The 23534-nt window shown below is 35.8% G+C and overlaps 7 protein-coding genes, 1 non-coding gene and 1 pseudogene across 12 annotated transcripts; 3 read left to right on the forward strand and 6 right to left on the reverse strand.

Annotated features, from left to right (window-relative positions):
* Window positions 1-342: 342 nt before the first annotated feature.
* LOC109133503 (uncharacterized) lies at window positions 343-1505 on the reverse strand. Its single transcript, XM_019246912.2, has 2 exons — window positions 727-1505; window positions 343-635 (listed from the first exon to the last, which is right to left on the reverse strand). The coding sequence occupies exon 1, from the start codon at window positions 1401-1403 to the stop codon at window positions 750-752; it is 654 nt and encodes a 217-aa protein (XP_019102457.2). The 5' UTR covers window positions 1404-1505; the 3' UTR covers window positions 343-635; window positions 727-749.
* Window positions 1489-2915, reverse strand: LOC104792205 (uncharacterized). 2 transcript variants are annotated; one of them, XR_015559763.1, is made up of 4 exons: window positions 2363-2915; window positions 2185-2278; window positions 1975-2052; window positions 1489-1897 (listed from the first exon to the last, which is right to left on the reverse strand). XR_015559763.1 is itself a non-coding variant. In XM_010518297.3 (4 exons), exons 1-4 carry the CDS (start codon window positions 2762-2764, stop codon window positions 1658-1660), a joined length of 867 nt encoding a protein of 288 aa, XP_010516599.1. In that variant the 5' UTR covers window positions 2765-2915; the 3' UTR covers window positions 1489-1657. The 2 variants fall into 2 exon arrangements, 1 of the variants encoding a protein (XP_010516599.1); XM_010518297.3 differs by having other exon boundaries at window positions 2132-2278.
* A 280-nt stretch (window positions 2916-3195) lies between these two features.
* LOC104792206 (uncharacterized) lies at window positions 3196-5030 on the forward strand. Its single transcript, XM_010518298.3, has 4 exons — window positions 3196-3917; window positions 4224-4364; window positions 4519-4602; window positions 4721-5030. The coding sequence occupies exons 1-4, from the start codon at window positions 3381-3383 to the stop codon at window positions 4826-4828; spliced, it is 870 nt and encodes a 289-aa protein (XP_010516600.1). The 5' UTR covers window positions 3196-3380; the 3' UTR covers window positions 4829-5030.
* A 3231-nt stretch (window positions 5031-8261) lies between these two features.
* Window positions 8262-9994, forward strand: LOC104792207 (gibberellin 2-beta-dioxygenase 3-like). Its single transcript, XM_010518299.3, has 3 exons — window positions 8262-8976; window positions 9057-9399; window positions 9600-9994. Exons 1-3 carry the CDS (start codon window positions 8588-8590, stop codon window positions 9864-9866), a joined length of 999 nt encoding a protein of 332 aa, XP_010516601.1. The 5' UTR covers window positions 8262-8587; the 3' UTR covers window positions 9867-9994.
* A 799-nt stretch (window positions 9995-10793) lies between these two features.
* Window positions 10794-13723, forward strand: LOC104792209 (uncharacterized). Of its 2 annotated transcripts, none has more exons than XM_010518301.3 (11): window positions 10794-11096; window positions 11499-11621; window positions 11740-11786; window positions 11904-11969; window positions 12062-12169; window positions 12260-12326; window positions 12544-12628; window positions 12731-12894; window positions 12984-13085; window positions 13173-13395; window positions 13475-13723. In XM_010518301.3, the coding sequence occupies exons 1-11, from the start codon at window positions 11052-11054 to the stop codon at window positions 13606-13608; spliced, it is 1164 nt and encodes a 387-aa protein (XP_010516603.1). In that variant the 5' UTR covers window positions 10794-11051; the 3' UTR covers window positions 13609-13723. The 2 variants fall into 2 exon arrangements, with proteins under 2 accessions (XP_010516603.1, XP_010516602.1); XM_010518300.3 differs by having other exon boundaries at window positions 10802-11096; window positions 11472-11621.
* A 156-nt stretch (window positions 13724-13879) lies between these two features.
* LOC104792211 (uncharacterized) lies at window positions 13880-15934 on the reverse strand. Its single transcript, XM_010518304.3, has 6 exons — window positions 15325-15934; window positions 15169-15249; window positions 14731-14851; window positions 14361-14639; window positions 14153-14251; window positions 13880-14067 (listed from the first exon to the last, which is right to left on the reverse strand). Exons 1-6 carry the CDS (start codon window positions 15513-15515, stop codon window positions 13981-13983), a joined length of 858 nt encoding a protein of 285 aa, XP_010516606.2. The 5' UTR covers window positions 15516-15934; the 3' UTR covers window positions 13880-13980.
* On the reverse strand, window positions 15598-17148 carry LOC104792210 (uncharacterized; annotated as a pseudogene). The gene is made up of 5 exons (XR_015559765.1): window positions 17004-17148; window positions 16584-16771; window positions 16321-16483; window positions 16144-16204; window positions 15598-15677 (listed from the first exon to the last, which is right to left on the reverse strand). The product of XR_015559765.1 is annotated as an uncharacterized LOC104792210 (transcript).
* Window positions 17149-17609: 461 nt separating this feature from the next.
* On the reverse strand, window positions 17610-18365 carry LOC109133504 (outer envelope membrane protein 7). Its single transcript, XR_015559766.1, has one exon. It is a non-coding gene; the product is annotated as an outer envelope membrane protein 7 (transcript).
* Window positions 18366-18395: 30 nt separating this feature from the next.
* LOC104792212 (pyruvate dehydrogenase E1 component subunit beta-3, chloroplastic) lies at window positions 18396-20928 on the reverse strand. 2 transcript variants are annotated; one of them, XM_010518305.3, is made up of 5 exons: window positions 20573-20928; window positions 20302-20420; window positions 20153-20196; window positions 18939-19574; window positions 18396-18859 (listed from the first exon to the last, which is right to left on the reverse strand). In XM_010518305.3, exons 1-5 carry the CDS (start codon window positions 20679-20681, stop codon window positions 18523-18525), a joined length of 1245 nt encoding a protein of 414 aa, XP_010516607.1. In that variant the 5' UTR covers window positions 20682-20928; the 3' UTR covers window positions 18396-18522. The 2 variants fall into 2 exon arrangements, with proteins under 2 accessions (XP_010516607.1, XP_087310560.1); XM_087454434.1 differs by lacking the exon at window positions 20573-20928 and having other exon boundaries at window positions 18939-19592; window positions 20302-20397.
* Between the last annotated feature and the right edge of the window lie 2606 nt (window positions 20929-23534).

Here is a 23534-nt window from a genome sequence, read left to right on the forward strand (position 1 = left end):
TCCTCAAAGGGACATTGTTTCTTTGCAGAAAATGTGTTCAGGCAAATCCATAAACACTACTTTGATGCATATGTAAAAGTGAGTTGAGTCAAGGATTCTCTCAGAACCCTAAATAAGATGGTTGATCATAACGCTTCTCCTGCTGTATTCTCGAGACTTAATGCTATTTAAACTATAAGAAGCTTAGGCAACTAAGACTTGACAATGCACCATGTAAATTGCTCTAAAGTTTTCACCTTTTACTTGACAATGCATCAAGCTTCATACCATACCATGACCCTATGACTTTCCATAACCCTATGACAACCATCAAGAATTGCTAAAAATAACTTCACCACAAGAGAGCGAAAGAACATCACTTGTGATTAGCAAAATAAGATTTGACAATATATGATGGTGTTTAACTTATTCAAAGAGAACTACTGGCATAATAACTTCATAATCCTGAGTGAGATCGTAAACAAAGAGCAGCACTTGTGAAAAAAGCAAGCAAACTAAGTTTTGTGATGGCGTTAAAATGTTTCCACCATCATATACAAACAGCTACTTGGGTAATCGTATTTACCACAAAAAAGTTAGTAGCCGCAACAGTTCTTTGATTCCTTGCTCCCATTTCTTCACAATCATCTTCTTCCCTAAAACAAAGAAACATCACTCATCATCATCATCACTTAAGTAACTAATCTATACAGAACAAAAGCAAGGAGAATTCATAAACACACTAACTTTGGATCAGTAACAAAATGCAGCTACCAAGACGATTTCTTAATTCCCATCAAAGCACCTTTATTTGCTAATCCACGGAAAACGATACGAGAAACCCTAAACAGCTCAGTCACAGAACGAGACCGACCAGTGAACACACAACGGTTTCTGATTCGCGCAAAGGCACTGTTCCTCGGCAATTTCGATAGCTTATAACGATTCTTGTCTCTCATTTCGCTGGGAAGATCCGGATCTTTGCAAAACGCCTTGTATAGCTTTCTCCTCAGTTCGAATCTAGCAGCTAGCAATCTACGTCTGTGATCCGCACTGTTTCGCTTCACACCTTGCTCCGTACCGCTGTGCTTCGGTCCCGATTTCATAAGCGTCGTCGTGAAGAGCCTACCTTGGATTTGACCGAGATTGTTCGGATGCTTAACCACGGATCGGCATAGAAGCCCCGAAGATGCGAAATGCGATTGAGAGAGAGTTCGTTGGCAATAAGAAGATACGTTGAGCAGGACTCCTCGGAGATTCGCCATTTGATTCAGGAGATTTGGAGTGGGGAAAACGCCGCCGCGGAAATGGTTTAGGGTTCTCTCAGTGACGATGATGAAAAGCAAATTCAGATTCTTCTGACGACGATGACTTTTTGGGCCTATTTTAATTCTATTCGGCCCATTAAAAGCCCGTATTAACATCTACATTATTCTACTTTAATAAGCCTTTCTATAGTGTTTTAAACTTGATCGCATAAAAAAGAAAAGCCATGGATCATGATGATACTTTTTATAACCATTGTGGAAGCTTCAACTTGTATTTTGATTATTTTCTATGCTAAACATTATACTAATATACATATCTTGGAGTTTTGGGGGTCTAATTTGATGTATTATATCAAGAGTAATTATTATTTATGTATCAAATCTTGGGTTATAAGACCATTTTTTTGAAATTATTGAGGTCTAGCTTCCGTCGTTTTATCTTTGATTAACGTCGATCTTCTTTTGTTGCCATCTTCGATTTCTTGCTTGAGAGACTCCATCACTTTCTTGAACTCGTCGAATGTGATTTGTTCAATCTCACATTCTTCTGAGCTTCCAGGCCATTGCAGACTAATTTGAATCTCTTTGAACTTGTTGAATGTCTCCTCGACTTGCTTCATAGGATCAGCTCGAAGGTAGTGGATTATAGTCTGACACATAAAACGACATTTCACACAATAAGCAAAAAACTGAAAGACACATTTGAATTTAAAGATATGTGACTTGCCTGGTAAAGAGGACGTCTTGCATCTGTTATGACTTCATCTTCTAGACACTTACATCGTTTAGCCTCATCCATGTTTCCCTATTAAAATAACTAAGTTATTATATAGATGGTGATAAAATCATGTTTATGAGAAATGAAATTATGGAGAGAGCAAAACCAAGTATATCAACATTTCAACAAGCAACATCTCAATCTCATAAGCCTCATGACCTTTCTTTTCTTTTCTTGCTTTCTCCAGTGCTTTCTTTAATATCTCCACTCCTTTTGCTTCTTTTCCACTCATTTCCATCTTCACAATGTCTCTCTGCAAAGAGGGAGATGAGATTATACGGTGTTTATATATGAACAACCCGAAAGAGAAAAAAATGATTTATATATGAAACTGTACCTGAAGCATCCCAAAGTCAGGGTGTTCTTGGGAAAGTAATGCTTCAAACTCAATCTCAGCATTGGCAAGTGAAGAAGTATCAGCACGATATGAGTGCAAATCAAGCAATCTCTGCAATGCCAATTTACCTCCTCGAATAGCCCCCACTGAAACAGATCTTGAGAGACTTTTCTTATCTCTTCCTGAAGAAGCCTCCTTACCAAAGCTTTTCACATTACCATCCCTTTTTTGTTCTGCAACGCCTTTTCTGATATCTCGACCATTTTTATCGTCTTTCTTTCTCCATAAACCACGATTGATATAGTTCCAAGCGACATATGCACCAGCAAGGATGAATACAGGTGCAACTGCTGCTCCGTACTTGGTCTTCATGCTGAACTTGTTCTTGGACTGATTCACCATATACGTACCTAAATTATATGTGTTTGTCCCGATTCTGTGTGGTTTAGAATGTCAAATATTAAAAAAGTTTTCCTCTGGAAAATTGTTTTTATATACACAATGAAAATTGGATTGCAAGTGGAAGAGGAAAAGCAATGTAAGTTATTCTAATGTTTGTCTTGTATCATAGGTAAAGAAATTATTATACTTTAACCGAGGAGACACACGAACAACGAATCTAACGAGTAACGCCATATGGGAATTCCCAAATATTTTAAACTATAGAAAATAATTATTTTTTTTCTGAGCCTAATCTAACGAAAACTCACTAATTAATCTTCAAAATGTACTATACGCTAGATCAAAAGTCTCTAGAATATATCTTATAATTTTAAGAAAGGATATACCAAAACAGTGCCTATGTACGTACTTGCTTGTTTAAGCAAAATTTTGATGCCATTTTGTCAAACTGAAGTTACTTCTGTCTGAAGCAACAATTTGATGCTTTCCTTCACAAACCCTAAATCTCTCAGATATACTATGCATGTAAAGAAACTAACAAAAACAAAAAATCAATTACCTAACACAAAATCAATCAGTGCAATAAAATCCATTTTTGTTTTTACTCTTAGGAAAAATGGCTTCTACATTTCTTCTAGGCCATAGTCAGAAACTCACATTTCTTTTCTCTAATGTCACCTCCACACATAAACCAGTCCTCAGATCTCAAACCCCTTATTTTGGTATTCCTTCCAATGTCGGTCAAAGCGGCCGTTTGTTCATCAGATCACCAATCACGATGGCGAAATCAGACAGCAAAAGTGATAATGATCACGATGATAAAAAGCAATTAACGCCACTAAAAGTGGCGGCGGGAGCATCCCTAGCACTTGCTTGCGCCTTAAGTATCTTCGGCTTTAAGATAAAGAATGTAAGCCACTCTGCCGCCGCAGCTGCGCATCCAAGCGCCGCCGACATGATCATATCCGGGAAGCCGAGCTCAGCCGTATCCGCTGCTTCCGATATGAATCCTTTGCCAGCTAAGTTCGCATTGCGGTCTCTCTTTGAAGTGAGCTCAATGCTTGCTTCGGCTAAACCCATTCCTTCTCAAAGACCATTCAGTCTCCAAAAGCTCCCTTCTTTGCCTTCAAAAGAAGATATTGATTTCATTAAGGTACAATCTGCAAAACATACAAATATTCTATCCAATATTTTAGTGTCACGTCATGATCCTCTAAACTTCTACGACTAGGTAGGAGTTGTGTTGGACCAATACAAACGAATTATTCGGTTTTGTTTTCCTTATCATCCAAAAAATAATAAAATTTAATATAAAAGTTATTATTAGTTTTGTTTTTGGTATGACGTATTCAAGTTGTTTGCTACCAAATCAAATCTCATAGGGTGCTGTACCCATAGCATCAAATCAATTTAAATGGAAAAAGTTAAATGATATTAAAAGTGTGGGAAATATATATAGATGGAGGCGGTACGGAAGATGAAGGAAGGAAAATGTGAGGAGGCGGTGCAGCTCCTTCGTGACGCAAACATGCGATACAAAAACGAGCCTGAGGCCGACTTCAACGTGCAGATGGCTCTTGTTGAGATTTTAATATTGCTGGTATCTATTTTTCTATTATTATTTTCTGTTGTCAATAGTATAATCTTTTATGCCTGCAACTGCAACGTACTGTTCTAAAATGCAATCTCAAGTTTCAAACACTGTTGTTCATGCATGATTTAATGGTTAGTGTATTTGGACGATATTATTCCAGGAAAGGTATCAAGAAGCTGCTGAGTATAGTTGTCTAAATGACGACAATGCCCAGATTTCTGATGTTCGAATCCCTCTTTATAAGGTTTGTGAACACATCTTTATATTACTTTAACAAAAAAAACCAAAAAAAAAAACTTTAAAATTATTATTCTTGTACAAAAGTAAAATCCTATACTATATACTTCTTAATGTCGGTACAGGCAATTATATACACGATGCTAGACAAAGACACGGAAGCCAAGCAGTGTTGGAAAGAGTTCAGAAAATCTATTGGTGAAGGATTTGACCCTTTCAGCTTCGAAGAATGATTATTTCACTAGAATTGGGAAAAAACATAATTACTAATCTATGAAAACATTTTACCATCAGCGGCTAGTGAGTGGCGAATAATTTTTTTAATGTTCGAATGTTAGATAAACTTCATTAATTCTTACGCATATTCATCAGATTGTTGCACTTGGTCACGCTGAATTTGATTTTATGCAAAATATCTCAAGAATATTTTACGAACGTAACTAGTCTCTTAACTACTCTCTTTAATATACTCGTCTTTGTTACTGGGCAATGTAATTTATGTTGTTACAACCAATTTCGTGGACTGGTCAGTTTTGTTGGCGTTATAGACCACAGTTATTATATATGCTCAGCTTCTTAAAAAAAATGGTCTTAATTATAAAAGTTCGCCTATGATTCCGAATCATATAAATCTTGCATGGTTATCCTTCTCAAATATTGGGTGGACAACCAAAAAACAAAATATCTCAACAACAGAAAAAATCAACCCATAACACTTAAAAAACAATTTCTTCTCTAAAGATGACCGAATATATCAAATAGCATTCACTAGCCACGAGCACATTCCATATATAAACGATATAAGAATCTCACAGGTTATATCTACTCATGTTCTAGGTCAGTAAGAACATAAAAAGGAGAAATATAGACAAGAGACACATAAGCAAACTCACTGAAGAGTAGGCTCGTTTTGCTATTGTTGAGAACCGAGATAGGCTCAATGCTCAATGGTAGAAGAATTATGTAGATCTCCGGATGAAGGACAATGGAGAAAAGAAGGACTGCACATTAGCTTCGTTGGAGGATAAGGATGCTCGAAGGAGAGATTCGAGAGAAGCTTCACGGTCATCGAATCGAAATCGAAAGAGAGGATGTCGATACGGTTGTATTAATCGTCGAGGAAGCTTCCGACGGCGATTCTGTGGCCCGAGGAAGTGTTGGCGGCCCGGAGAGATGAGAAGACCATGGCGTAGAGTGGCTAAGACAAATCGTAGGTTACGGCGGTGGAAACGGTGGAAGAGAGGAGAAGAGATCTGCAAAGTTTTTTTTTCGGGTCGAAACTTATTTTTTTTTCCGTCTCCAAAGTCCAAACAATATAACAAAGAGAAATATTACATTTTTTTCCTAAGTGTTGGTTCTAGTTTCTAAAGTCATTTTTGCTATGAATTTGCTAGATGTTACAATATTTTGTGTTACAAAATATGTAGCATTTTTGCTACAAATTATATATGTTACTATTTGTTATTATATAGCTACACTTAGTAACTAATTAGCTACAATATGTATTAATTTAAATTTTGTCACTAATTTGTAAGTTACTAATATGTTTGTAGCAAAAAAATGTAACTATATGATACAAATTTACTAGTGTTACTTATGTTTTACTAGTTTTATGAAAACTAAAGTTTATATATATAAAGGGCTATATATAGCTCAATAATATATACATAAAATACTAGTGTCATATTCAACAAAAAGTTACCGACATTTTATAATTGAAAATGAATCACAAAGTTTGGGCTCGACTCGGTGATTCCTTGGAAATGGTTAGTATTCATCACCACATGAATCATTCTGCTATCAAAAATTAGTTTTTAAAGATCATGTTCATATAAGATCCATTGTTTATAAAGGGCTACATAGCTCAATCTACATGGAAGACTAATGTCAACCAACAACAAAAATATAACATTTAATAAAAATGACTCACACAGTTTGGGCTTGATTCGGTGAATATCCTTGGAAATGGTGAGCATTGATCACCACATGAATCAATCTGCTATCAAAAATTATTATTTTTACATCATTTTATTATAAGATCCATTGTATAAAACAAACCACGTATACATGTGCATTTCCGAGGTATAAGTGTCACCGCCGAAAATAGAATCTAGCAGAATATACTTTTAAATCTATATATATATATATATATATATAAGTAACTAAGTAAGTACTAAGTATACGAAACAAAATTGAGTGATCGATGTCTCGATGACATGCTTCACCGGTTCACCCAATAATCCGACAGAAACACACTGAAAATAAATATAGTGCCTCCACGTATGGAAAAAGGACAAAGCATGCTAATGATAGAAACGTGCACTCGCACGTACCAAGTAGACGCGACGAAGTAGGTTGTGCACAACATCACAACCGCGTGACGTCTATTTTAATTTGTTCAGTTTTCGAACGACTCAGCGTGGTTCAAAACAGTACACTTATCATTTTCGTCGGACGTGTCAATAAGGGATCTTTCCAAAAATATCATAAACAAGTCATCCAAAAATCTTCGACGTCGACGGAATCTTATAAAATACTAAAACATAGGATATACAAACTCTGACGACAATATCTAACCTCAAACTCTAATTAAATAACAAAACTCATGCTTATATATAGTGCCGGCTCACATTAAGAGAGTCCTATGCAAAATTTAAAAAATGTGTCTTTTTCATCTACGATAAAAGTTATAGGTTTTTGCCACAATTTGATATTTTAAGATATTTTACATATCTTATAAATGAAAAGGCATTTTACATGTAAATAAAAAAATCTTTATACATATCTTTCTAAAAAAAGCCTTTTATTCAACAGATTTTTAAGTAAAAGAGACTTTTAAAATTTTGAAAAATTTTGAACCCGAATTTTTGGTTTCATTTTGTTTTTTCTGTCGGCCGGGTCTGTGTATATATATATGACTTAAAGCAAAAGATTGAAGACTACGTTGTACAGTACAGACGTACTTGTGGGGACTAGACGCTCCCTAGACCTACACATGTCAAATTAGCATGATCATCCTTTGTGAAAAAACTTTCTGTAATTTTGTCTTCTTCTATTTCTGATGAAGCAGTCTTCTTCGTCTAGCAATTAATTAGATTCCAATATACGTGTGTCACTGAATAGAGATGTCTAAAACTGTTTTAATGTTTATAATACTCCATAAAAAACTATTTTATAATTTATATGGTAATAAATTAAGTAAAATGACATTTGTGGTACACATTGATCCCGCGTGATTTCTCTCCATTTCTTATTCTATATATGGGAAATATATAGACCAAAGTATTCTCATCAAATATGAGTTGAAACAATAAAAACATATATCCTCACAATTGGTAAACATACATTTACTTTAGATTAGTAATTTCAAGAATGAATCTCATGAAAATTAAAATTCAATTTAATTTAATATTATTGAAAGGTAATATATTAAAAGTCTTTTAGTATAGTTTCCATTTAAAATTTGATTTTGATACTCAAAGTAGTAGTATGATATAATATTAATTATAATAGTTGATGTTTTTTTCTATAATACCTTAAAGAAATTAAATTCTAAAGATTTTCAATTCATTATGATAGTTATCATTCTTGATTCTTGGTGGATCACTACCGAAAACTCAATTTCAAATCTGTATATATTATTAGCGGAATATAAAATCAGTATTCAGTAATGTATGGAAAACAGCAAAATTTGTAGAATCGTAACTAATCAAAGAAAATATTCTTTTTTTCCAACAAACTCTACAATTTTTTTTTTTTAAGATATACCAAAGAAAAAAAAAATCTGCTTCCCTACAAGCCGACTACTACACACAACAAGCGACGACTATAAATTAGTGCTAAGGAAACACTCTTTTCACCAAAGTTCTTTCTCTATTTAAATTCCTTACTTCCTTCTGATCTTCAACAATCTTTTCTTTTTATCATTCTTCGGATCATTAAAAAGCTCTCATTATAAAAAAAAAAAAAAAAAAAACAAAAAGAAGTAAACCATGGTAATTATGGTACAGCCAGCTAACGTGTATGGTAACCCAAAATGCAAACCGAGTCCGGTTATAATCCCTGTTATAGACTTAACCGATTCAGATGCCAAAACCCAAATCGTCAAGGCATGTGAGGAGTTCGGGTTCTTCAAAGTCATCAACCATGGTGTACGACCCGATCTTTTGACACTGTTGGAGCAAGAAGCGAGCAAATTCTTTGCTTTGCCTCACTCTCTCAAAGAAAAGGCTGGTCCACCCGACCCGTTTGGTTACGGTAGTAAACGTATCGGACCCAATGGTGACGTCGGCTGTATTGAGTATATTCTCCTTAATGCTAATCTTAGCCTTACGTCTCACAAAACCGCCGACGTATTCCGGCAAACTCCTCCAGTTTTCAGGTAAACCAAAACCTTTAAAAAAAAAACAGAGATCCCCTGTTGTGTTCTTTTCGTTAACTGACGTATTTGAGTTGTAACAGAGAGATGGTGGAAGAGTACATGAAAGGTATGAGGGGAATGACGAGTAAAGTTCTTGAGATGGTAGAGGAAGAGCTAAAGATAGAGCCAAAGGAGAGGCTGAGCAAGCTGGTTAAGGTGAAGGAAAGCGATTCGTGTCTAAGGATGAACCATTACCCGGAGAAGGAAGAGACTCCAACCAAGGAAGAGATTGGGTTCGGTGAGCACACGGATCCACAGTTGATATCATTGCTAAGATCTAACGACACAGAGGGTTTACAAATCTGTGTCAAAGATGGAACTACTTGGGTCGATGTACCACCTGATCACTCTTCTTTCTTCGTTATTGTCGGAGATACTCTTCAGGTACCCTTTCTGTTGCAACTTCTTCTTTTTTATTATTTGTTTATTTCTCTCTCAATTAATTTTAAATTTATATCACAACAAACATATCTAAATCGTTTCATTTTAAATTTATTTATGAGGGTAATATTTTAAAAATTCAGGATAATTTCATATTGTTAATATTTTGTTGGGTGGTTATTGACAAATCAATAATCATGTAGGTGATGACTAACGGAAGATTCAAGAGTGTAAAACATAGAGTGGTCACAAATACAAAGAGGTCAAGATTGTCGATGATCTACTTCGCAGGTCCTCCTTTAAGCGAGGAGATTGCACCATTGTCATGCCTTGTCCCAAATAAAGATGAGTGGCGTTATAGAGAGTTTACTTGGGCTCAATACAAGTCATCTGCTTACAAGACTAAGCTTGGTGAATATAGGCTTGGTCTCTTTGAGAAACAACTTCCATTTTCCCTATCCGATGTTTGAGGAGCTATTAGTATATTTTCTTTTGGTTTTCATAATTTAATTATTTCTTTTAGAGTATAAGTCCGAAGGCAACAACAAGAAAAACATAATAGAAAATAAATAAGTTTTTCCAATTATTGTTTTTTTTTTGTTTTGGTATCATATTCATAACAAAGAAGATCTCAAAGCTGTTAAATTTTCGTTTACTGAGAAGCCCAATATCGGCCTATTTGTGGGTCGAAGAACATATTTTTTAAAATAAGCCTTAAAATATCCTCTAATAAGGAAGCCAAGTCCATTATCTAAGACGAACACGTCGTAATCAGGAAATTGTGATTGGTAAATTAACGTTTGTTGTTTTCACATCCGTCTAAGTAAAAACATTGTTGTTTCGTGTGAATTGGCACCAACCAAGAATAGAAAAAAGGAAACGAGAAAGAGGCAAGTAAGTAGCAAGCACGTCTTAAGTGTGTCCGGGTTCTATGGTTATGGCGTAACCGATGAATCCTGTTAGCTGCTCGTATAATTTATTTCAAGACAAGCATGTATCCTCCTTAATCTTTGTGTTTTATATGAAAAAATAATATTTTCTGACAGCATCATTTTTGCTTCTTTTTTTGTTTGTTTTTGTTTTGAATAAAACTTATATTTTTCTTCCTCCTACATTATTTTACCTTCGGCTTGTTAAGAAAACAATACTCATTTGACAGTACAAAAAGTGGCTATAACACCAACAAAAAGGAAAAAAAAATTGTTTTGCTAATATATATATATATATATATATATAAACAAAATTTAAAGTATTTTTAGCGTATTAATTCTAACTAAAAATAATAGAAAAAATGCTAAAAGTTTAAATCAATATTTTATTTATAAAAAAGTGTAAATCAATAAGAAAAGGTAAATTTGGTACGCAATTTTATTACAAAAGTACAAAACAGAGAATCTACGGATCTGATTTGCAAATGTGTTTCCACCATGTTATAGGAATGAAAGAGTTAGAGATTTTTTTCTTTTCTTATTTAACAACCACATATACTGTAATGTATTGTCCAACTGTGCAGCACGTGCCTGTTTCTTGATGTATTGCAAAGAGAGAGAGACTGAGCTGTTGTTGTTCAACCCTCACCATCCCATCACACATATCTTTCTTGTTTCCTTCTCCTCTTCTCTCCTCTTCTTGAGCTTCAGAGATCTCTCCCAAAGATGGCGACTGATGATGAGCCTTCTCTAACTCGCTGGAGCTTTCTGGTAAACTCAAACTCTCTTTCTCTCTTTCTCTATCATTGCCTTACTTTCACATATACAGTTAGTAGTTGAATGATCCAAATCGAAGTCAAACACTTCAATGTCGCTTCCATTTTTCTATAAATAAATAAGTTCATTTTTTTCTTAGACCACCGGAGAAACCGAGGAATTTGGCTTAGACCTGTTTTGAACTTAATTTTTCGAATTAAAAAAAAAAAAGAGATTTTTGTGTGTGTTTCTGATGCGAAAAATGGTCACTTTCAATGGCCCCTGTTTATAAAGTGAACATTCAACGAACCTGTTTCGATTTCTCTGAATTCAAAGCAATGAGCTTGGAGAATTGATCGATCTGTTCAAGAAAATCTATGTATTTATTAGGAATTTAAAACGTTTTATGATGCCAAGTTTGGGAGGAAGAAGCTGCCCGAAGGAGATTCCAACAAGAACCTACCACAAGATGGATCCTCCAACACTAATGATGCTGATGCCAACAACAACAACTCTTCCCAAGTTATCAACTCAGCTCAGGTGATCTTTGCATTCTTTTATCAGCTTCCTGAAACCTCTCGGAAGTGCTTAAAGCAGTATATGATTTGTCTTCTTTGTCCCAAGATGATCAAAGTTTTAAGCTTTATGATGATTGCAGGAGGGTAACACAGGCTTGGCCAATGGCAATGCGATTCGTGAGAAGCCGTAAGATCTATGGTTTCTTTATGATCTGAGCAATGTTTAGCATAAGAAAACAATACTACATAATCTATTACCTTTCATCCCTCTATAGAAAGCACTCTCTTTAATGTTATTCTGCAGGAAAAAGTCCATGTTTCCACCTTTTGAATCTGCTGAAACTCGTACCCTTGCAGAGAGTTTGAGTAGGTAAGTCATTCCGGTGTTTGGTACTGATACATTTTTGCTCTTGGCATTATGTTCTTGTGTTTTTGTTTCTGAGTGAATTGGTGTGTGTTTAGGGATATCATCCGTGGGAATCCAAATATCAAGTGGGAAAGCATCAAGGGTTTAGAGAATGCCAAAAAATTGCTCAAAGAAGCTGTGGTGATGCCTATAAAATATCCCACGTATGTCTTTCATTACTAACTAAGCCATATATGCCAATGTCCAATAGCTTCCAGTTTGTTTTGGTGCTTTAACCCCAGCTTCTCATTCAGGTACTTTAATGGTCTACTAACTCCATGGAAAGGAATTCTTCTTTTTGGTCCACCTGGTACTGGAAAGGTGCGATGATTCTATCTACTTTGGACTTCTTACTCCCTTTACAGCCTCCAATGAGCTCGTCATTTTCAAATTTATATGAACACTTACCTCACTAAACTTTTAGCCAATATCTTGAGCCTACTTTAACAGTTCTTGATCATAAAAAACATTTTCTTTTTTGATGCAGCGTCAGATTGAAAACTAACTATGCATAACATTCTTACTTCATCTTCTGCAGACTATGCTTGCAAAGGCTGTTGCTACAGAGTGCAATACAACATTCTTCAATATCTCAGCCTCATCTGTTGTTAGCAAATGGAGAGGTGAACTCTTCTTCACCTTTATTTGTTCTTAACCATGAAAGGGTTGGATCCTGTTGAGTAATAAAACTTAGGCATTTCTATATGCGTTTTGATATTTTTCAGGTGATTCTGAGAAGTTGATAAGAGTTCTGTTCGACCTAGCTAGGCATCACGCACCTTCAACGATATTTCTTGATGAAATAGATGCAATCATAAGCCAACGTGGTGGTGAAGGCCGCAGTGAACATGAAGCAAGCAGGCGTCTCAAAACCGAGCTTCTCATTCAGGTAAAATGCACAAGACTGTCTTACAAAGTTATATATCTTGCCGAACCATCAGTAATAAACTGATGTTTTTCTTGGTTCAAATTTTGCAGATGGATGGGTTACAGAAAACGAATGAGCTTGTGTTTGTTTTAGCAGCAACAAATCTCCCCTGGGAACTAGATGCAGCTATGCTCCGGCGTCTAGAGAAAAGAGTATCCTTTTCCTTTTTTACCTCATTGAATGAAAATGCTTCTTCTATGTTTCTCCTTTGTTTTGGCCTCAACTAGTGAAATCATTAGATTCTTGTACCTTTACCGGATCCGGAAGCAAGAAGAGGAATGTTCGAGATGCTCTTGCCGTCACAACCAGGCGATGAGCCATTGCCTCATGATGTGCTGGTTGAGAAATCTGAGGGTTACTCTGGTTCGGACATTCGAATACTTTGTAAGGAAGCTGCGATGCAACCATTAAGACGCACACTAGCTATTTTAGAAGACAGAGAAGATATTGTGCCTGAAGAGGGTAAACTCACTTTTGAATACAATCCGTCATTGGCATAGTTGCCAAAAATCTCTGACATTATTTTGTTTTTGTGTTGCAGAGTTGCCAAAAATTGGACCTATCCTACCAGAAGATATTGATCGAGCTCTGAGCAACACTCGACCATCCGCTCATCTGCACGCCCATCTTTACGACAAGTTCAATGATGATTATGGTAGCCAAATTCTTAAGTAAATTCGATAAACATATATACAATATTTGTATGGAAGCATCCAAATTCTGGCCACTCAAGAACTTTTGTTTGCTTTGAACTTAAGAATAAAAGCTCGTCGTTGTTTTGTTTGCTTCATATTTTTTTGGCCGTTTTATTTGTTAAACAAACAAACGGTTGGCGACTTGGCGTATTAGCTTCTTTGTTTGAGTGATGGAGTCTCTTTTAGCTTCTTGCGTGAGATGTGGATAAAGGAGACGAGAGAAAGCAATGTGTCTAAAACTATAGAGCGACTGGTGATCAAAATTTTTAGTATGCAGTAGTAAAACATAACGTTTAAAGACAAGCACCAAATTCTTGGTGAGTGGTTTAATACAATGTTAACATCCTCTGTTTCAGTCGGTACTCTCCGGACCAGATTTTTCTTTTTTCGATCGTTTTCTTGTCCTCTTTTTTGCATCACTCTCGCCTTCTTTCTTTTCCTGGAAACACAAGATAAAGATCGAATAGTAAACACCTGCAACCTCTTATTTGTAAACACAAGGCTGCCAAATCTCTCTATATTACCTTTTGTGCTCCAGTGTTAGACTCGGCTTTAGATTTGGGTTGACGTCTCTCTGTATTGTTGTCCTTCTTCTTTTTCATGCATGAAAGTGGATTTGGACCCTGTAGAGTTTTGAGACAACAATGTTAGTTTCTCCCCTGCTACTTCATCTAAGACACAGGACAATGAATCCTTATAAAGTACAAATATTGTGAAGAGATTGTACATTACCTTAGCTCTATTCCTTTTGAATTGAGGTCTATCTTTCACACCAAGTGGATTTTTTGTAGAAATAACTCGAGGCATCCCCCATTCTTCATTTGCAATCGTTCCTTCTCCTCTATTAGAAGCTACGATTTTCGAAGTCCGTTTCGCCAACAATCTTTTTTCTGTGTCGGTCATATTTAAGCGCCTCTTTTCAGAGTCTTTGGCAGTCTCACGTTGGAAATCAGAAGGTTGATCGATCAGTAGTATGTTCCTTAGACCAAACACAAGAGGAACAATAGACTCCTGAAAGAGGAATTAATAACACACGGAGATTAGTATTCAAACATCTAAACCCTCAAAAGAAACATATCCATCATCTGCTCATCAAACTAACCTGCTGAAGCTTTCTCCTAAAGTCAGCGTCCTGAGTTCCGAGAAAGAAATGCTCGGTGTTTTGTAAACCTATAACTTCTGACAAACACTCATCTGCTGCTTTTGCCTCCTCGTGCTCACATCTAAAAGCTCAAAAGGGAAGCAAAGCTCAACATCATGTACATTATCCAAAACTCAGGTCTGGAACTTCAAAAGTTCTCACTTTTTGTTATACATTAGAGCTCATCTATATCAGTAATCAAATACATTATAGCCTGGAACTATATATTAAGTGGAACATCAATGCATTTCACTTATAGAAAACTCAGTTTCGTGCCTTTAAGAAACAAATCGAAAAATTTACACAATGTTCCAATTCATCACACACTACGCAATCTAGTTGGAGACGCCTTCTTCTAGCTATATAACTAAATATAATGAGGTGGAAGGGGAAGCTTACGTAGCTGTACTGAGCATCTGAGCAGCTTCTAGGGATTCTGAAAAATCTTTACCCAGTTTCTCCAACTCGGCAACCACACATCTACGATAATGGAACAGCTCCATGATAAGAAACTGGGGTAAATTTACAATGGAATCGTGAGAGATAGAAAGAAACCTGGTGGTGAAGAGCTTGACGGAACCTCCGAGGAGATCGGAGATAACAGTGTCGGCGGGGGTGATCTCATGAGCAACAAGATGGTGGATGAAAGTGCCGTCGCAAAGGACTTTGAAAGGCTGACGGAATCCGAAACATACTGTGAAGAATCTCACCGTTCTCCTATTTTTCTTCTGCCTTTTCACTCTCATCTTCTTCTTCTTCTTCTCTCTTCTCTCTACGCTTCGATTTCTCTCACAGCGCCAAGCCGACGCTGGATTTTAGGGTTTATGGTTTTTCTTCTTTTGGTTCGGTTCGGTGGAGATAAAACGTCGATTTCGCTTTTTATTGGTTTACTTGGTTCGATTTATAGTCTTCTCGGTTTAATAAAATTGCCATCGTCACACCAAAAAAAAAAAGAAAAAAAAAACTTTATTTATTGGGGGAGATTGGAATGATGGGTTCAGTGCTTTGACTGGAGAATCAATGGATACAAGGTTGACATGGAAGAGGCCATTGGAGGACTGAACCTAACCTTGGCTCATCACCTTTAAGTGCACTCATGTTTCTCAATCCAACCCTAAACCCCTTTTGACTTTGTAATCTGTAGGAACCATGTTCTTGATTGACTAACTAATGTTGGTAACATGGTTGAAGTGTATCAATAAGGAAGCTTGCTTTCTGTTGTTCTGTAACTAACTACACTGGTTCATTCATCTTATTCATAATCATCATAACATACAATCATACGGTTACCTCATTCATATAAAGTCTTTCCTCTGAAATTCCCACAATACATCTTTCTTCATGATGATTAGGTGATTAAGAAGCTGATCATACCTTAACTAGTATTCTGCAGATAATTGTTCTTCTCATGAATTTCTTCAAACGTTGATTTAAGCTGAGAAATCCAAAGATTAAACATAATTAAACCTCAAAAATCATTACTTAATAAAATCCAAGACCAGACACTGACTAATATAATTCACATCTAAACGTGTGGCCATAGTACTTTACCTCCCTGATTCGGTTTCTCAGGTTCTCGATCTGTAACCCGTTCTCTGATCTAAACCTCATAACGTTTTGCATAAACTCATTCATCTCTAAGCGCTTCACCTTGTAGTACTTCTCCCTCTCTTCATCTAACTCTTTCAGCTCTTCAACCTCGCTCTTCAGTGTCCTATATCATCATCCAATACCATACACCATATAAAAAAAAATCAATCAAACGCATTAATTGATATATCATTAAACATCAACGAAACCAAGAATGATCAAACCTCAATTGATGTATAGAGTTCTGGTATTTGGAATCGAGATCTTCATTGTTAGATCTGAGAACTGTGATCTTGAGGTTTTGCGAAGCTATTTTTTGGTCTAACATCAAACATCTGCGTTCTATGGATTGTATACTTTGGTGCTTCGTTGCTAAAACCTATGATTTGTTCACTTGTAACTCTTTCTCCGCCTATCAAACAATTTGAATCCACAACTTTCAAAATTGATGATTCGCTAGAAAAATTGATTTTCGAAATTGAAATTAAAAGCAACAGTTCATCAAACCTGAGATCTCGATCGAACATAGGATTTCTCATATTTTTCATACGACTCGGAGAATTTCTAAAACTCACTAGCGACATTTGAAACTCGGATGACTCAATGGAACGAAGATAAGATCGGATCATAATTGATGATGATACCTGGAGAAGATCGAGTCGTTGGTTTCTGGTGAACTCCATTTGATCGAGTCTCTCCTTGAATGCTGCCGAAAGCGCCATTGCTAGATTGAGAGAGAGAGAGAGAGAGAGAGAGAGAGAGAGAGAGAGAATTTTGAATTTTGGTGATTGATAAATAAGCGGAATTATTATAAGCACAGGTATGTTAAAGGCCTCTAATATTTAGAGTCCAGTACTAATAAAAGCCCATGAAGCCTTCTCAAACTTGACAAAGTAAGGCAAAACTGATTTCATATAATTAACCAATTTTGTAGTGATTTAAGTTCTTAATCACACTTTGAAACAATTAATTTCCGAACTGTTAATATCTTAATTCACCACTGCAACCGATTCGGAGTATCCAAGTTATTCGTCACTCAACTGAATTGTAGCAGTCAGTGGTCCGAGTTCTCTCTGTCGATTGAACTAAACTCAAGAGTCCAAATCTACTCAGCTACTACCACACAACCTACAACTTTCAAATAACTAACTTGATACAATGTTCATTATGTATGTGTGAGAGCCACATGGTTTATGTAACACAAAGGATGAAACAGTGCTCGTGGGCCTCGTGCTGATCAAACAAAGAAAAGTCACAATTCGTCCCCAAAATAAGAACGAACCTTAATCATATTGATAGATCTCGAATTGTTTCTTAATAGTATTATACTTTGCAAAAAAAAAAAAAAACACAGAAGCATTCCAATGGAAAATTGCAAAAATCAAGAGAAATTGGCAAACATTTTAGAAATCGAGAGAGAGAGAGAGAGAGAGGTTTATCACAAAGGATGGTAAAAATTAAATACAAACGAAAACTCAAGGAAAGGTCGCATCAGACTGACTTGATCGAGGTGGAGGGATCAGGATCGGAGTTATCGGGAGGAGTATTTGGGATGAGAGGAGCACGAAGACCAGAAGTTGTGTCGATGACGTCTTCGTCGTCGGGATCGTAATCCGGGTTTAGAGATCTGTCGATAGCTTCACGTCCCGACTCCAGGCAAGGCTTACAAGCTAACTCTATCGTTATCCATCCCAAGATTATTCCGGCTATTGCGATCACCGCGCTTGTTATCGCCGCCATTGACTGATCTCTCTCTCTCTCTCTCTCTCTCTCTCGCTCTCGCTCTAATGCCTCCCACTCTGTATCTCACCCCTTTCGACTCTTCCCTCAATCAACGATAGAGTTAGCTTATGAAATGTCAAATATCAAACTAGAAATGTCAGTTATACCCTCCTTCTTTCAGTATATTCGTCGGCAAGAAAGAATTATGAATAAATTACCTTAATTATATTTTGTTGATTTTTAATTTTTGACTAGTGTAAAATATGAGTAAGTGATGAAGACGTTGTTACAATGTGTTATTGTCAAATATAAAGTATGGTGAATATGGAAGTTATCTATAGAATTGTTTAAATGTTCAAATTGAAATATTTAACTCTCATTCATCCAAGGAAAACAAAACGTAAAAACAGTCACTGTAAAAAAAAAAAAAAAAACACAAAATTACTGGCAGAGTTGTTCGACGGCAGTGACGATTTGAGCTGGTTGAACAACCGTCCATTCCTCCAATGTACCGGCGTATGGAGTTGGAACATCTTGAGAAGACAAACACATCACAGGAGCATCCAAGTAGTCGTGAAAGTTCTCGTTTATGGCAGCTGTCAAGCTGGCTCCGATTCCTCCCGTTCTCATACATTCCTCTACAATCAAAACCCGGTGGGTCTTCTTCACGGAGTTTCCAATTGTGTGGAGATCGAAAGGCTTCAGCGACCTAATGTCGATAACCTCTGGATCATACCCTTTGTTCACCAGCGTCTTTGCAGCCTGCATTACATGGTACCTGATACAAGTTTTCTATTAGTTCTGGATTTTGTTTCGAATTCAACTAAGAAAAGCTTTTAGTTTTTTTAATTCAGTACCTCATCCTCGAATACGTCAGTATCGTGATGTGTTCACCGGGTCTGACCATTTCGGCTTCTTCTAGATTACAGATATATTCTTCGTCCGGGATACTCTCCTTGAGGTTATAGAGCAGAACATGTTCAAACAGAATCACGGGATTCTCGCTTCTTATCGCCGCTTTCATTAATCCTTTCGCGTTGTAAGGTGTTGAGCAAGCCACCATCTGAATCCCAGGAATTGACTGGAAGTAAGACTCGAGCCGCTGGGAATGCTCAGCTCCAAGCTGCCGGCCAACACCACCAGGCCCACGGATTACAACCGGGATAGTGAATTGACCACCAGATGTATAGTGAAGCATGCCACAGTTGTTGGAGATTTGGTTGAAAGCTAAAAGTAGAAACCCCATGTTCATACCTTCGATGATAGGTCTTAGTCCTGTCATGGCAGCTCCAATGCCCATACCGGTGAAGGCGTTTTCACAAATTGGAGTATCCAGAACCCTGAGATCGCCGAACTTGTCAGCTAGGCCTTTGGTAACTTTGTATGAGCCTCCGTAATGGCCTACGTCTTCACCCATGACACATACATGTGGATCTCTGTCCATCTCTTCTTCTAGACCTTCTTGAAGAGCCTCATATAGCAATAGCTCATGTCTGCACAGGTTTTTCTAGCTACAATTTAGTTACGCTTATGTTGTGGCAAGAGGAATACGCCTCTGAAATGGAAATAGGTTTATCTCACGGAATATAGAGGCAAGATCAGAAGATGTGCTACTTGGAACAATAAATGCATAAGTGAATATGTGTTCATGAAGGAAGGAAAGTAGCTAAATGCATGAATGTAAAAGCTTCCACGGAAAAGCACAGCTTTGAGAATGTCCAACTAATCGTTTTCAATGGAAAAGCACAGTCTTTGCAATCACTTAATAAAATTTGATGTTATCAATTTGAGAACTACCACTTGTGGAGATCCCCCAAGTATGGCTCTTTTGAACATAGATTCAAACATAATCTAGAACTGACCGCATCTGAAACCACCAGACTTAAGGCATTTGTATAATCAAACATGATGAATCTAACCAGTCAAAGCAGTATCATATATCTGATGCACTATAGTCTATAGATAATCCCTGAGCCTGAACTAGCAAACAAGAGAGAACTTGTTCCCCTCAATTAACATCCAATGTTATGGTGATAAGTAAGAAAGTAACAACAAAGAATGCAGAACATACCCAGACTTTAATGAGGTGGAACTGGCAGCAGTGTCCGCCTTCGTCTACAGGAATCGAGAACCACCCATCAAAAGATCCATTACAGATTCTTAAGAAGAGAAGAAGATACAAATCCAACAACAACAAAAAAAGATTAAACACATACATACCGCAGTAACAGCATTTGGTATCATCAACGGCTGAGAACGACGAGCTATGAGGCTAGAAGAACCAAAGCTTTTATTAGTCCCATCATCAGATCCAGCCACAATGTAACTCTTACTCCTCACTACATCAAAAAAAAAAATCCCCCATACAACAAAACTCGTAAGATCTTTACCAAAATTCATATAAAAAAATAAGCAATTACCATCCCTAAAATCAGATCGTTCCCCAAATTCGAAATCGAAGCAAACAAACAAAAAAAGGAGGGAGGCAAACCTGAGAGAGAAGAGCGAGAAGGAGCTACGAATTTGTTGGAATCGATAGAATTAAACGGCGTAAGAGCCGCGGCAGCTCCAGCTCCAGCTCCTTGGAGTATCGCAGACATTGTTCCCAGAAAAATCAAAGAGAGGAAAAAAAAAAAAAAAAATCAATACTGACAAGTGTTAGAACAGAGAAACAAGAGCGGAGAAATCGATTCAGATATAAAATCTGATAAAATCCGGTTATTGCCGGTATAGTGACCCTAATCTGCCTACTTTCGTATTTTGGTAGTTCCACCTGAACCAACTAAATTGCACTTACCCACTTTTAGATTTTAGAACATTGTTCAACTCAAAATTATTAAGCAATACATTTGTTTATTTTTTTGTATGTGTAATAATAAGTTGAACGATCTATGTATTGAATTTTTTTGTCAGTGTTTATAAATTTTCGTCCACTATAAAAGACATATCTTATTCAAAAATGTAGTTTACTAAAAAAATGTTTAATGAACTTTTTTTTTATGAATTTGATGATATCAGTGACTCTACACAATTTTTTTTTTTTTTTTGTTGTTGTTGTTGTTGTAATTCTAAACTTTATTGGCAAAATTAAAAAAAAAAATGAGATGCTTCTTAAGTTGAATTTTAGAGCATTTGGCATTTGCATTGTTAAAAACTATGAGAGCCTCTCAGTATATATTATTTTAATAATTTAATACGATATTATCATTTATTTAAAAATTAAATTATAAAAAAGAAATTTAGCTTTTAACAATTTATCAGCGATTGAGAATCATTTCTCATTTTTCTCATTTTTATTTATTATTTAATTGATGAGAAATTATTTCAATATCAGCGAGCACGTAGCCTTATAGAATCGAGGAAATTTGAAAAGCAAAGAACAAAACAAATTATTTTATTGTCGGTGTCTCAATTATTTAACAATAAACCTTCGTTATGTATGTGTGTATATCACTGTTTTTTTTAATGGGTGTGTATATTATTGTTATTGTTAATTAATTATATACAATAATCAGAAATTTTTTGATGAAGAACTTTATATATAATTGAGAATTTTGCACTCACACACACTTTCTCCAAAATTATTTACAACTACACCTACTTTCTACTACTCATATACTTTTCTTAAATTTAATTATCTATTTTCCTTGACTCTTTCTAATCTCTCTACTCTCTCTCGTCTCTTTCTCCACATCAGATTTTATTTTCATAATTTAGTAATTAACAAAAAAAATCTAAAAACAAAATTAAAAAACGGTCACAACTTATTTAAAAAAATCAGATATCTTATTTACCGTAAAAAAGAATTATTACTTTTTAGTTCCCAAAATATATCAAAACAAATAATATTTGTGCTATAAAATCCTAATTACTCTATTGCACCTCTCATGATCTTAGTTAAAAGAATCCTAAAATCACTCTCAATTAAATAACTCATGAATTTATTTTTACATGTTTCACCATATATTTTCACAAAAATATTTTAAATTTATCAGTTACAAATTATTTATTTTCCAAACTTATTAATTACTGTAAAAAAATCTATTCGTCAAAAACTATTAAAGTTTCGATAAAAATAAAATCACGTTAATTGATACGTTTCTTTTCCAAAAAAGAAAGACATGTACAATGCTAAAAAAATAAATAAAGGTAAAAGAAAGAGCATGTTCTTTCTCTTCTACAAAACAAATCGAATTACACATTTAAGAAAAATTAAAGTAAAAAAAAACCAAAAAAAAAAGTAACTGCCACTTAACGTCGCATAATTTAACATATATTAACGAGAAATTAACAACATATGTTAAGCTATCTGAAAATAATAAACAAGTTACTAATTTTTGTAATTAAAATTTTTAAATTTAACTCCTACACGATGATGAAAAAACTTCTTTCTATGATCTTTCTGCTAATTCTACCACTATCTATTTATTTCTCCCCACAATAACAATACTATACCTGCAAAATATGAATGAACAAAACACCAATGGTATCCATGCTACCATGTACACATGGTTATCATTTGTAGCGATCAAACTAAACTAAATGATATCATAGCAGAAGAAAACATGTGCTCATGTCCAACAAACATATGTCAACAAATTAGGGTTAATGAACATGTGGTCAAAGTTAAGTGGATAGGCTTGGATGGAAATCATAAATTTTAATGTATGAATATACTTTGTTATTGCCGCACATTCCGAACTGGTGGTGGAAAAGAGACTAACCTTGGAAAATTTTACTTTGTTTTGAATGAATCCATGAAGACCTATCCATAATTTATTTATCCACTAAACTTTGTTTTATTTTTCTTTTCAAGTTAAGGTCTGTAACTAATCATCATAAACTTTTTTTTATGTTCTTTGAGTTTTGGATAACACATGAACCTTGCAAAGAGATCATAACTAGAGGTGTCAATTGGGCATAAGGCCTGCGGGCATGGCCCATTAAGTATCATAGCGGATCGGGCTTGGGCCTTTAATTTCATGCCCAAAAATTGGCGGGTCTCGCGGACTTGACCCGTTTGGTTTGCGGGTCAAACGGATTTTGTCCGCTCACGACCGCGGGGGATGCGGATAGTCCGAAATTTCTTTTTGTCTCCTTCCACCAAGTTTCAGTTTTACTCGATTTCTCAATGAATCTGATGAATCTTAAGTTATCGTGAGTAAAGGTCTATGCGAACTTGTCAAGGAATGACGCAAATTGCTATTGGAAGTGAAGACCGGTCACCGACGCTAGCTGAAGAAATGCCGACATGTATGTGACTATGTGAGATAAGTTTTTTTTTGTCTTTGTCTCTCTCTCTGTTTCTCTTAATTGCAGAGGAGCTCCATGATGCTTCCCATAAGTGGTTTGTCAACAATTAGTTGCTTGTTGTTTTATGTAAATTTTTCTTTCTGCAGGGGAGTAGTTTTGGAACCTCCTTGTCCAAAGAACGTTGATGGGATTAGTATTGA

This window comes from Camelina sativa, chromosome 6 (genome assembly GCF_030686135.1).
Source record: "Camelina sativa cultivar CO46 ecotype springtype chromosome 6, ASM3068613v1".
Lineage (NCBI taxonomy): Eukaryota > Viridiplantae > Streptophyta > Magnoliopsida > Brassicales > Brassicaceae > Camelina > Camelina sativa.

Coding starts and splice junctions, on each gene's coding strand:
- LOC109133503 (XM_019246912.2), bottom strand. CDS start 1,403: ATGTTAATACGGGCTTTTAATGGGCCGAATAGAATTAAAATAGGCCCA.
- LOC104792205 (XM_010518297.3), bottom strand. CDS start 2,764: ATGGTGAATCAGTCCAAGAACAAGTTCAGCATGAAGACCAAGTACGGA. Junction 2,053..2,131: donor TTGAAATGTTGATATACTTG/GTTTTGCTCTCT, acceptor TTATTTTAATAG/GGAAACATGGATGAGGCTAA. Junction 1,898..1,974: donor CAAGACGTCCTCTTTACCAG/GCAAGTCACATA, acceptor TTTATGTGTCAG/ACTATAATCCACTACCTTCG.
- LOC104792206 (XM_010518298.3), top strand. CDS start 3,381: ATGGCTTCTACATTTCTTCTAGGCCATAGTCAGAAACTCACATTTCTT. Junction 3,918..4,223: donor AAGATATTGATTTCATTAAG/GTACAATCTGCA, acceptor AAATATATATAG/ATGGAGGCGGTACGGAAGAT. Junction 4,603..4,720: donor TTCGAATCCCTCTTTATAAG/GTTTGTGAACAC, acceptor ATGTCGGTACAG/GCAATTATATACACGATGCT.
- LOC104792207 (XM_010518299.3), top strand. CDS start 8,588: ATGGTAATTATGGTACAGCCAGCTAACGTGTATGGTAACCCAAAATGC. Junction 8,977..9,056: donor CAAACTCCTCCAGTTTTCAG/GTAAACCAAAAC, acceptor GAGTTGTAACAG/AGAGATGGTGGAAGAGTACA. Junction 9,400..9,599: donor TTGTCGGAGATACTCTTCAG/GTACCCTTTCTG, acceptor ATAATCATGTAG/GTGATGACTAACGGAAGATT.
- LOC104792209 (XM_010518300.3), top strand. CDS start 11,052: ATGGCGACTGATGATGAGCCTTCTCTAACTCGCTGGAGCTTTCTG. Junction 11,097..11,471: donor TAACTCGCTGGAGCTTTCTG/GTAAACTCAAAC, acceptor TGTATTTATTAG/GAATTTAAAACGTTTTATGA. Junction 12,327..12,543: donor GTCCACCTGGTACTGGAAAG/GTGCGATGATTC, acceptor CATCTTCTGCAG/ACTATGCTTGCAAAGGCTGT.
- LOC104792211 (XM_010518304.3), bottom strand. CDS start 15,515: ATGAGAGTGAAAAGGCAGAAGAAAAATAGGAGAACGGTGAGATTCTTC. Junction 14,252..14,360: donor TCAAAAGGAATAGAGCTAAG/GTAATGTACAAT, acceptor AAAACTCTACAG/GGTCCAAATCCACTTTCATG. Junction 14,068..14,152: donor CTAACACTGGAGCACAAAAG/GTAATATAGAGA, acceptor TTGTGTTTCCAG/GAAAAGAAAGAAGGCGAGAG.
- LOC104792212 (XM_010518305.3), bottom strand. CDS start 20,681: ATGTCTGCGATACTCCAAGGAGCTGGAGCTGGAGCTGCCGCGGCTCTT. Junction 20,421..20,572: donor TTCTCGCTCTTCTCTCTCAG/GTTTGCCTCCCT, acceptor TTTTTGATGTAG/TGAGGAGTAAGAGTTACATT. Junction 18,860..18,938: donor CTGACGTATTCGAGGATGAG/GTACTGAATTAA, acceptor AACTTGTATCAG/GTACCATGTAATGCAGGCTG.